The sequence below is a fragment of the Archocentrus centrarchus genome, unplaced genomic scaffold (assembly GCF_007364275.1).
Source record: "Archocentrus centrarchus isolate MPI-CPG fArcCen1 unplaced genomic scaffold, fArcCen1 scaffold_80_ctg1, whole genome shotgun sequence".
In the NCBI taxonomy this organism is placed as follows: Eukaryota; Metazoa; Chordata; class Actinopteri; order Cichliformes; family Cichlidae; genus Archocentrus; species Archocentrus centrarchus.
This window is the reverse complement of record NW_022060291.1, coordinates 153,008-165,000: the sequence shown is the minus strand read 5'-3', so window position 1 is coordinate 165,000 and position 11,993 is coordinate 153,008. Positions and strand designations below refer to the sequence as shown.

The window sequence follows — 11,993 nt, the reverse complement described above, 5'->3', positions numbered from 1 at the left end:
AGCTCAACCTGACCGACGGTGTGCTGGACACAAGCTCCGACTTCATCACAGCTCAGTTCAGTTTGTTTGGTGTTTGGTGTGAATCTTCTGAGTATATCAGTAATGAATGGATGACGCTGAGCGCTGTACGCCGTTTGAAAGACTTTTATTTAAATACCATATCTTTCTGTGTGGTGTTTGTATGCTCTCCCAGTCCCTTCATGGGTTCTCTCCAGGTACTCTGGTTTCCTCTCACGCCACAAAGACATGCATATTAGATTAACTGGTGAATGTGAATGTGAATGGTTTCTCCCTGCAATAGACTGGCAACCTGTCCAAGGTGTAACCAGCCTCTCACCCAGTCACAGCTGGGACTGCCTGAAATTGGATAAGAGGAAGATGGATGGATAGATGGATGGATGGATTTAAATAACATCAATAATAATAAAAGCCTGAGGCTGATGTGTGGATCAAATCTGTATTTATTGTTTGGCACCCGTGTGATTTGGTGTGACTTTGTCTATAAAGACCGTTAAACAAATCCTGATGTAACTGTGATGTTTTAAACTTGCACCACTAAAGATGCTTTACATATCTAAAGCAAACATTTAAAAAATATATCCAACTAACAGCAAAAGTATTTTTATATGAAGCTGGTGCGACAGTTAAAAAAGTCCTGCATTACTGGAATATTTTCCAGAGCAGGAATCAGCTGTATTTCTGGCCTGTTTGAGTAAGAGGTCAAAGCAAGAGTTCTTGTTCCTCGTGAAGAGAATGAGCCTGAAATGAACCTCAGTCATGTTAGCAGCACAGAGTCCTGAGTGTCAGCATCATTCCTAAACATCAGTGCGGCTCTTGCAGAGGAACCAGGAGTTATTCCTACATAAAGACATTTGTGGCCCTTTTGCAAACTGCTTTATGGAGGTAAGTGAAGCGCAATAAACACATAGTAATATCTAGAGCAATAAACTGCAGGGGGCGCTCAAATAAGCAATATTGCTTCTATTACAGAAGCACTACCTAAACAGTGAAAACGTGCAGCTACACTCACCAAGGCTGCAGATGCATCTCACTAATGAGGCAGCTGTTTATTACTTTGTAATTTATTGTGACAAATATATATAGTATTATTTATTAATATCTTTAAGAAAGCTCAAAAACATCTCTATTACTCTCCAAGACAGGAAGGAACCAACAGATGGTAACCTGCCAGCTTTGCTTATTGTTGTGTGACCTTTGGTGCACCACGTTACTGAAGAAAGCTATTTTTGAACAATGATTATGTGGACACACAAAAATGAATCCACATCCAGGAAATGGAGATTAAATCCAGTTTTTAGGTGAATTTATTTGGTCTGAGCGTGACTGTCTTATCTTCAGTCTTCATGTGTGGTATGAGGGTAACACTGCCTGAGCATGCTGTTTCACTAAATTTTCATTTTGCCTCAAACTATTCCTCAGCATGAAAACAACATCTGTGATGACAGCCACACACAGGTGTTACTGATGACCCCTTTCAGCCCCTCTGCCCTGCAGTTCCCCACCTCTCCCTGATAATCTCATGTCACTGCAGCAGGGAAGGAGATCTATATAACCCGCTGCCTTCCTGCTCCTCGCACTCTTTACAGGCAGCTGGACAGCCCAGTACCTCACAGGCCCGACCAGCGTGGTGCTGAAGTAAGTGCATATATATATTTTTTTCATTTACAGGGTTATGTGACAGAATAATTTTGTAACTTAGCTACAGGATAATCACATTTAAAGGTAGAAGGGAGCATTTTAGCGTTCATCTGCTGTCTTTCAAACCTGAACTTTTTCATATTTTTGTGAAAAGATATGAATATTGATCATTTTAAGAATGTTAACCCCCCACCTGCTCTTGCTCTCATGAAGGCCAACCCTCCCCCCAAACTGGAGTGGATCAATAATCACTGCGGCATTTTTTTCTTGTTCTTAATAACAGATATTTCAGTGCACTTCACCAACAACAGAAGGCACGTTTTATTGACATGAATCACAATTATTATTTTTTTCACTTTCTCTTAAAAATAAAATCCTCTTTTTTCCACTTTTTTTAAGCTTATTGAAATTATAACTGATGTCCTCTGATACATGATTTGTTGTATTTGTCTCAGGGGTTGCAGTGGATGAAGAACAAATTTGAACCATGTGCTATTTATTGACTTACAGTATATGATACAAGTTAAAAATATATGAGCCACCCTGAGCTTCAGCTTCCTTCAATCCACTGAGTTTAACAGAGTTTTGGTTTCCAGCAGGTGTGATATGAACACAAGCAGACATCAGGACAGCTTGAATGATGCCTTCACAAAGAACTTCATCTCCTTTGCTGTCGGCCTCATCATCAACTGCATTAATGGGATGTTTGTCTACACCTATTTTAAGAGCAAGGTCTTCCAGCAAGACCCCAGGTGATACAGGACAGAGTACAGGTCTTATGTTAGATCACTTACAACAATAAATAACAAAACTGTGACCGGGGCAAAGCCTGATTTGATAATTTGATATTTTTTTGTCATCTAACACTGGGAGTAATTTGAGGAATTGAGGAACAGCTGGGTAAGGTGAAACGTGCTGTCTGCTCTCTCCTGCAGGTACGTGCTTTACATTCACCTGGTCATCAATGACATGATTATGCTGACAGTTTCTGTCATGCTGCAAATCCTCACCTACACCATCCCCATTATGTTTGGTCCCTGCTGCTTCCTGCTGCTCATCATCATCACAACCAACAAGTAAGTGTGCCTGTGCGAGGAGGTTCTGTCCACTCATCCCTGTCAATTCAATGTTATTTATATAACACCAAATCACAGCAAACAGCCGCCTCAAGGTGCTTCATACTGTAAAGACCCCACAATGATACAGAGAAAACCCAACAGTCAGAAGGACCCCACTATGAGCCCTGGATGACTAAAGGTTTATAAAGGTTTTAAATGTACTGCAGTGCAGTTTATTCAGTTATTCCTTTATCAAACTGCAGCTCTGCAGCTCTCACATCAGGACTGTCATTCTCACCACTCTTAATGCAGTTCTCAGAACAGTTAAGGCATTTTTCATAACTCCTGGCTGTGGAGGCCATTGGAGTTCAGCCAGTCTTCTGTTGTCCAGGTTTTGGTGAGTCCGTGTGACCTGTAGCCTCAGTTTCCTGTTCTCAGCTAACAGGAGCGGTACCCGGCGTGCTCTTTTACTGCTGCAGCCCGTCTGCGTCAGGGTGTGATGTGTTGTGCATTCAGAGATGCTCTTGTGCTTACTTTGTAATGAGTGGTTAATTGAGTTCCTTTTGCCTTCCTATCAGCTCAAAGTATTCTGGTTCCTCTCAAACATTTTGGAAACTTGTGATGAAGTTGTGTGTTTGGGGTTGTTTGTGTTCTGGTCCATTCATGGGAGCCTGTCCTCCTTTCAGCAAATGACCTCAGGTTGTTTCTGCAGGCACGTTTTACGGCCTGCAGCGGCCTGAGCGACCTCTAGGTGAAAGTGCGTGTGAATAACGTGCTCGGTTGTCTCCGGCAAATCCTGAAAAATACGTAAATATGGATTCCCTCAGATTTCTGAAAAGTCTGCGTAGACTAAATGGCATTGGATGCAACCAGAAAAGTTAAAACGATGAAAACACTGTTGGGAGCGCTCATTTTGGACACGCTCGTATTTCAGGGCCTGCAGAAACACTGAGACTGTCTTTTGGATTGGAGGAGCCTGGACATGTAGTTGAGTCAGTGGTAAAGTGCACTTTCAAACAGCCTGAGCGGTACACACACCAGCAGAGAGACGTCATTTAAAGAAGCTAGCTTCACCCTTCAGCAGCACTCATCTGTGCAGTTGTGTTGGAGCATTGTGTACTTAGTGTTTGTTTCAGTGGTAAAGAATTAAAAACTGTGTACAGAATCATCTGTGAAACATATCACAGTTTCCACAGTATAATTCAATTATGTGCAGATAGATGTGTACAAAAAGAGCTCAGCCAATCATAAACAAGTCCAATGCTGTGTGTGAACTGTGTTAATGCAGGAACAGCCCTCTGAATCTGGCCAGCATGGCGGTGGAACGTTACATTGCTGTTTGCCAGCCTCTCCGGCACTCTCAGGTCTGTACCGTGCAGCGAACCTACGCTCTGATAGCGCTCATCTGGGCGGTCTCCTTCATCCCCGCCATCACAGATGTCATCATCATCCTCACCCCCCAGCCCCTCTCTGTCTTCTCGAGCAAAGTCCTCTGTTACCCCTCCTATGTGTACAACACACCGTACCATGAGGCACAGAGTTTGGTTGTCCAGGTGAAATGGTTTTTAGTCAGTTTATGAGTCCGTTTAATGAACTGAAGATGAACTTGAATTCTCCCCCTCAGGTTCTCCTGTTCTCCTTCGTCTTCCTCACTCTGATCATCACCTACCTGAAGGTCCTCTGCGCTGCCCAGGCTGTTGCTGCTTCTAACCGGGCCTCAGCCAAAAACGCCCACAACACCATCCTGCTGCATGGAGTCCAGCTCCTCCTCTGCATGCTGTCATACATTTCCCCCTTCATCAACCTCATTTTAGTCACAGCGTGGCCCCGTGACAGCACCAAAATCTTTTTTTCCACGTTTCTGTTCACCAACGTGCTTCCACGTCTGCTCAGTCCGCTCATCTACGGCGTCAGAGACAGGAAGTTCAGCAGCCACTTCAGGCTGCACTTCAGGTGTGAATGTGCTGAATCTCTGAAGAAGAGCAGGAAGCAGATGGTGGCATCCCAGAGAAGCTCTACATGACAAGTTGCTCCTGTGCTTTGACATGATTTACCACACAGTAGTTACATGATGTAACATACACAAAATTACAATATATATAACATAATTATAAAGGTTTGACTCAGGCTTCTAACTGCTGTGAGCATTTTACCCTCGGCCTTATGTGATGTCAAAGACAGGGGAGATTCCTAATATAGTCATCGTCCTCTTACTTTATGCTTCTGCAGTGACTCCATGTAGAGCCTACGATGTAGCCTACACAGCTGCCAGCATTCATACCTGCTGGGTGCTGTTCAGGAAGAGTTTGAGGCTACGACGTACCTGCAGTAACAGAAGTATCAGGGGCCCACACACCTGCTGCTCAAATCTTCTGTTATGAAGGGCAGCCAATCAGAAGAAAGGGGATGAGACAAAGGATGAACGGGGGGGGCTGCAGCGAGGCCCCGCTGTAGGGCAGGATTCATTTTGAACTCTGAATCATGCAAAGCTGCTCAAGTGGAGTCATTGAAGCCTTACAGGACAAGCAGCGCTTATCAGAGAGGAATTTCTTATTGCACGGCCGTGAGCAGAGCTGCAAATGTTCATGAAAGAAGGAAAAAAAAAGAGGCAAAGACCTGCATTTACTCAGGTCACTTCAAAGTTTATTTTTCTCATCTTCATTCAAAGTACAGCTAGCAGTGAAATGCTGTGATGACTGCTCGTGCACATTAGCACAAAGTAGCACAAAGATGAAAAATATCAAAGGGAATAGAATAGTTTACAACATTTAACCAAAATATTCTCAGAAATATACACTAAGATAAAACGACAACAGAACAATTATCAAAATAAAATCAAAAATACTCTAAAACTGTGGCAGGGGGTGGTAAGGTGCAACTGTGTGTGTGTGTGGTCTGTCAGCTGTCCTAATTCAGGGCCCGAGTGGCCCGCGGAAAGAAGCTCCTCCTCATCCTCCCTGTGTCGGCCTTCAGAGAGCTCAGGCTCAGGCTGAGGAGTAAAAGTACTTTCTGCCCAACTAGATGGCGCCATGTTCACAGAGCTGCAGCAGAGTCTGACGTGCATACACACTGCCTGTTTTTAAAGGCTCTGGCTATGTGCTCATTATTGGTTTGAAAAATCGTCTTCTCATTGAAAACTGTGTTTTGCAATAATGTACCATGAAAAAAGTGAGATTGGTCCCACAGAGCAGGTCAGAGCAGGAGTCTGATCGTGTTGTTGTTACAACGCATCACTTATACAAACTCTTCTAATCCTTTTTCAGGAAGAGGCTTTTTTTCTATATTGTTTCTTTGCAAGAAAAGGTAAATAGAAAATTTAAAAATATGAGAAAATATCTCAAAGACACATAGCCCATTGTGTGAATAAAACGCGCTTGTTCCTGTATTATAACAGCAGCAGTGACATAAAGAATATAGTCCCATAAAAGCAGAAATGATAGAAACACTTTGTGAAATGGATTATTTTTGCTGAATGTCTGAATCATGTAGGGTCTTCATAAATGTTTTATATCAATGATTTCTCAATTACTGTATGTTACTGTTATTCATAGCTCATATTTTCATGTGCCACACCCCAAGTAGAATTAACCTTTGGTATAACCCTTGAATAACAAATTAATGAACAGGTCCTTTATGAATTTATTATGAGATCAATAGAGCCCTTCAGAGCTTGTTTCCTTTCCAAATGTCATGCTGAGGCGCAGGAACAGAAACCGAGGCACAACAGAAAGTAAGCTTTATTTATAAAGCTGATGAGCCAAAGACAAACCAGGATATTTAAGGGGTCACAGGAGGTTACAGAGGGTCAGGGTGAAAAACTAACGCGGAGCTAAGAGACACACGGAGTGATGGGAGCGGGTCACAAACGGCAGACCGTCAGAACTGCAGAGGAAGCGATTAAAGTCAATGAGAACCGAACATGAACAGTCAGCTGTTCCAGTCTGACCGCACTGCAGTAACTCCCTGTGGACGCATCACAGGTTTATTACAACAATTTACAAAAAGAGCTCATTTGGGACTTTACAGACTTTTATTAAGGGCCACACACACACACACACACACACACACACACACACACACACACACACACACACACATCCCAGATGATGTATTACAACGATGCAAATATGAAATTCTATTACGAAGCGCAGTTTAAAGAGTGCAGACACAGCAGTAAAGTACAGCTGAACTCTCCCTGAGGAACCACACCGCGCCGCAAACACGCATGAAAACACTTAAACACTGCAGGCATGTCTCGCTCGGAGGTGAGCTCTTGTTACGGAATGTGACGGAAGAAGCCGAAGACCGCCTCCGGGAGAGAAGAGGAGCAAACACGCGCTGCAGATGGAGGAGAGCTGCGCGCCCACGGCGGACTCTATTATCTCTACTCTGCACTTTACTGTAACAGCGGGCAGAAAGCTGAGCTGAAAGTTTTTAGCAGAAGCAGGTGGCGGGTTTTTTTTTTTTCGGGAGACTGCTGCTGGACCTCTCTCTGCATCCTTTTCAGAACATGGAAGAGTAAAAAACTTCATCATGGGGTGAATCTAACATCTGCGGAGGATGACCGAGAACTCAGAGGTGAGTAAAACACAGCAGGCTCCTGGCTTTATTAAAGAAGGGCACTGGAGGCTTCACCTTCTGCTTTGAGGGAGTTTTGTGGTGAAGGTGCATTTTTTCCACCGCTGATTTCAGGCTGCATGTGCTGAATTATAGATCATCTTTGTTTCTGTATGTGCTCCAAAGCTGCGCCCGAGAGCTCAGCGCGTAATTACAGACGCGGGGAGACTCCCGGTGTCTCTCTTAGTTACGGCCTTTGTTTGAACAACATGAAAGACAAACTAATATTTTTGAAAGCATTATATTAAGATATAATAAACATTTGTGGAACCGTGGAGTCCTTGAAGTGGCTCTGTTCTGCTTTTAAATGCTGTTCCAGCTGGATGTTCACATTCAACAGAAGTTTCAGACTCTTCTTTTACATTCTGAATGAGCTTACATCTCTGATAATAATCTCAGGTCCACTGGACTTCTGTTTGCAAGAGGCAGCCAATCTGAAGAAAGCCAGCTTGTATAAGATCAATAAGGATTATTTCAAACTTCAAATCATGCAAAGCTGCTGTGGCAGTGTTCAGCAGTAAACATTTGAAGCCTGCTTTAACACGACAAGTGGAGCAAATTTGTTTGATACAGTGAAACAAAATGTAGAAAATGAACGATGGCTTTCATTGTCAGAAAAGAAGCTTTCTCATTAGAGCTGCAGTTTTAGGAGCAGACAGCAGATACAAACCCCCAAATGTTTACTGTGGGGACTTCTTATCCTCAACAAACTAAACTCAGTCTCTGAGTTTTCCTCAGCGCAACACATCCGGCTCAACCTGCACTCAGCAGCAGCTGTGGGCTGAATGAAGGCTGCGGATGTCACAGGTCCACTAATGACAGCTGTGAGTTTCACATTATTTCTAAGATGAGGAAGGTTTTGTTTACATCCAGCTTTTTCACCACACCCCCCCCCCCCCCCCCCCCCCCCCCCCCCCCCCCCCCCCCCCCCCCCCCCCCCCCCCCCCCCCCCAAAAAAAAAATGTTCTCATCTCATAAAACAAAAACCAATAACATAAAACAAGGAAACACAGATGAACCACAAAGAGAAAAAAACACAACGATACTCAGCTAAAACTAGCAGAGAAATCGATACATTAAAGGATGTGCGAATGAAGTAGTTATTGTTGGGTAGTTCAGGCTCATAGTTTATAATTAATCGTAGGTTTTATTCATAAATCACTGACCTTCAAATTAACTTGAGCTATGAACAAATTAACAGGGATGTAAAGATATCAGATTCCTGTTTAAAACGTGGAGTGTAAAAGATCATAACATAGAAATATATTTACCGTGTGTGTGTGTGTGTGTGTGTGTGTGTGTGTGTGTGTGTGTGTGTGTGTGTGTGTGTGTGTGTGTGTGGTGTGTGTGTGTGTGTGTGTGTAAGCAGCACTGTAAAATCAAACTTATGTAGTTATTGTCCAGCGCTGGCCTCTGTGGCTTCTTACACCCGAACATGCAGCCGACAGATTAAGACGGATTCCAGCTGCAGCAAAGCTAACAGCAGCCAGGTCACACTGCCATAAATCAGTGAGCTGAGCTCAGAGAAACCTGATTAAATACCAGCAGGAAGACGGTGAGAGATTCAGAAGCAGATGAAGTCAGACTGCCCTGCTTAAAGCACCATTATGTCCACATTAGGCTAACACCTCTCTGTGATTCCTCAGGGCGATTTCCTGAAGTCTGCTATTAGAGACTGTATAAACCTTGTTCAAATGCATTACAGCTACACTTTACCTGCAGGGAGGCACTACTGCATGTATGGATGTCCTCAGTCCTCTCAGAGTGAGTACTACATGAGCAACAACTGTTTGGATCTTTACACTGAGTACCATCACTCCGATCAGAAATAACATTTTTAAAATATTTAAAAGGGAAGATTAAAATAAATACAGTGAGCTGTGATAGGCCACAGTTTAGTCCCATAAAACAGGAAGTAGCCAACCAGATTTCCAACCATCCATTTCTTAACATACTTTTAGATGTACTTTTTAGAGGTACGTCTATCACAGCCCAGCCAGGTGTGTTGAAGGAAATTTTAGGATTCTGAAACACCAGGAAGCTGAACTACGCTTCAGGTCCCCCCCGTCCACGGTGATGCTGGCAGGTGTGCTTCAGGTGACCGCTCAGCGCCGACTTTGACTATATATGGAGCAGCGTTTTTTATTGTTACCTTTGTTTCCCTGCTCCACTCTGTGTGTAGGGGAGGGGCACACAAACACACAGCTGTTTGCGGTGTTTGCGGTCCGCCGTGTTTGTGCATGACTCCGGAAAGCTTTCACAAAACATGAAATCTGAGACATGTTTCAAGTTGTGTTCTCACATTTTCATGAGTTTCAGAAACACATCTGACCTGTTAAAGGAGGTTTAAACTTAAAGTACACACAGTTTATTACTGATGTGAACATGTGACGTATATTTAAGCACATAAAAGCAGCCTTTATCAGCTCATTACTCTCAGACAAGTCTGGGAGTAAATGACTAGTTCTTATATAGTGCTTTTCTACTCTGAGCACTCAAAGCGCTTATACAACACGTTTACCCCATTCACACGATTAAGTAAGCTAAGGGCTTTTATTATCTACATTCACACTGCAACGCTGGCATCGGAGAGCAACTTGGGGTTAAGTATCTTGCCCAAGGATACATTGGCATGCAGCCTGGAGTAGCCAGGAATCAAACCGCCGACCTTTCAGTCAGTAGGTGACCTGCTCTACCTCCTGAGCTACAGCCAGCACCTGTCTGTGGTCTGTCTGTGGGTCTGTCTGTGAGTTAAGCCAGCAGTGATAGTATTACATGAAAACACAGAGCATCATTTTTTAAAAGCAGTACCGGCTGGCCTTAAAGCCTCACATGATTAGATTACAGTATTATGTTGACTTCTTAACTGGTGCCAGTTTTCTGAGGTCCTTTTAAAGGCATTTCCATAAATCAGTGCAAAAAAAAAAAATGTAGCCCTGGGACAGGCTGGCGACCTGTACAGGGTGTACCCTGCCTCTCACCGTGAGTCAAGCCCCCCCGCGACCACTGGAACAGCTAAGTGGAAGTGAATGGATGGATGGATGGAGGGATGGATAGATGGATGGATAGATGGATGGATAGATGGATGGATGGATGGATAGATGGATGGATGGATGGATGGATGGATGGCTGGATGGATAATGGATGGATAGATGGATGGATGGATGGATGGATGGATGGATGGATGGATGGATGGATGGATGGATGGATGGATAATGGTGGAGGATGGATGGATGGATGGATGGATGGATGATAGATGGTGGATGATGGATGGATGATGGATGGATGGACAGTGCAAAAAAACTGGTGCAGCGAAAAAATCATCAGACCATGTTATAAAGTGTCAGATGGTCAGAAATGTCTCCTCCCCGGACCGACCCATAACTCTCACTGACGCCTGCGTCCACGCAACCTAGACTAAAACCAAGTCTAACCCTGAGCAGGTCTCTGAGGGGGAAGTGAAACACCTGCAGCCACAGAAACGTGGCTCACACTCAGCCAAACCTGCAGCAATGCGGTGAAAACAGAAACAATGCTGCAGATATCATCTTCATCCTCAGAACCTTTACTTGTTGCTAAGCAATATTAATGCAACTCCTGGCAACAACGGGCTGAATTATTCTCTCCTGGCAGTCCATATTAACGTCTTATTGTAAGAATTAAATATTTTCAGTCGCAGCAGGGAGAATCGAGAGAGGCTGATAGCATCACAGTTTTCAGTGTGAACTTTGTTATTTATTCAATGTGTTGGTGCTGATTTCATGTGAGGCTCCGTTTTTATTGTGAAAGTGTGCACACACACAGTGTGGGTGTCTGCACTGGGAGTGCAGTAAATGAGCAAGTGTGGGAGTTTTGGCTGCATTGATGTATGTTTTTTTTTTTTATGTGATCATTCTTTTATGGAGAAAGTTGCATGCAGCCACAGGGTCAGAACCATTTTAAATCTTCTTACATGTATGTTCAGAAAAGGGTTGGAAATATGCAAACTATGGTTCCATTTAGTCTAAGTCTTAAGATTTAATGTTCAGTAAAAGCTTTTTGGCTCTCAACCAATGCGCATCGTGTTTGCAGTTAGCATTAAAATGTCTGCTACATCCAATTAGTGTCTGGCCCTCTGGTCTTAAAAGTGCATTTAGAGCAGGAGATAGAATTAGAGTGCCTGCATTACTAAAAAGTAACTCAAACATTTGTAGCGGAAAAAAAAGCCTGAAGCACTTCTTTGTCACAAACTCTTCATGGGGGGGTTTGATGGGTGCTGACTCACCCTAGAACAGGAAGACAAAGGATGAGGGGCGCAGAGCTGAGTCATACTTCTGGCCACATTCAGTCCAGTGATGTCAGAATGATCATGACTTCCATTAAACTTAAATATCTGTTATAAAAGGGGATGATTCGGCTCATTTCCAGCTCCAAGAGTGAACTATGCTTCATAGTTCAAATAATCCTTATTTATCGTACACTGGGCTTCAGTTCATCCTGTGTCTGAACAAGCCCACTTAGCTCCTCTCCCTTTAAGGCTCATTTATGACAGCTTTTTTCTGATTGGGTGCCCCTCATAACTGAAGGTTTGAACAGTAGGCAGGGTCTTTATGACATCACAAAGACCCGAAGAGCAGAAAAAGGGCAGCCTGAGCTTTGGCTCACAGGGATCACTCCTCC

At 43.5% G+C, this 11,993-nt stretch overlaps 1 protein-coding gene across 1 annotated transcript; it reads left to right on the top strand.

Moving 5' to 3' along the window:
- Positions 1-2,265: 2,265 nt before the first annotated feature.
- Positions 2,266-4,740, top strand: LOC115777852 (odorant receptor 131-2-like). Its single transcript, XM_030725856.1, has 4 exons — positions 2,266-2,411; positions 2,595-2,735; positions 4,006-4,270; positions 4,342-4,740. The coding sequence occupies exons 1-4, from the start codon at positions 2,266-2,268 to the stop codon at positions 4,738-4,740; spliced, it is 951 nt and encodes a 316-aa protein (XP_030581716.1).
- Positions 4,741-11,993: the final 7,253 nt, after the last annotated feature.

Excerpts from the sequence above, each read along its gene's own strand:
- LOC115777852 (XM_030725856.1), top strand. The coding sequence starts at position 2,266 with ATGAACACAAGCAGACATCAGGACAGCTTGAATGATGCCTTCACAAAG. Across the intron at positions 2,412-2,594 it reads GTCTTCCAGCAAGACCCCAG|GTACGTGCTTTACATTCACC; the intron begins GTGATACAGGAC and ends TCTCTCCTGCAG. Across the intron at positions 4,271-4,341 it reads CACAGAGTTTGGTTGTCCAG|GTTCTCCTGTTCTCCTTCGT; the intron begins GTGAAATGGTTT and ends TCTCCCCCTCAG.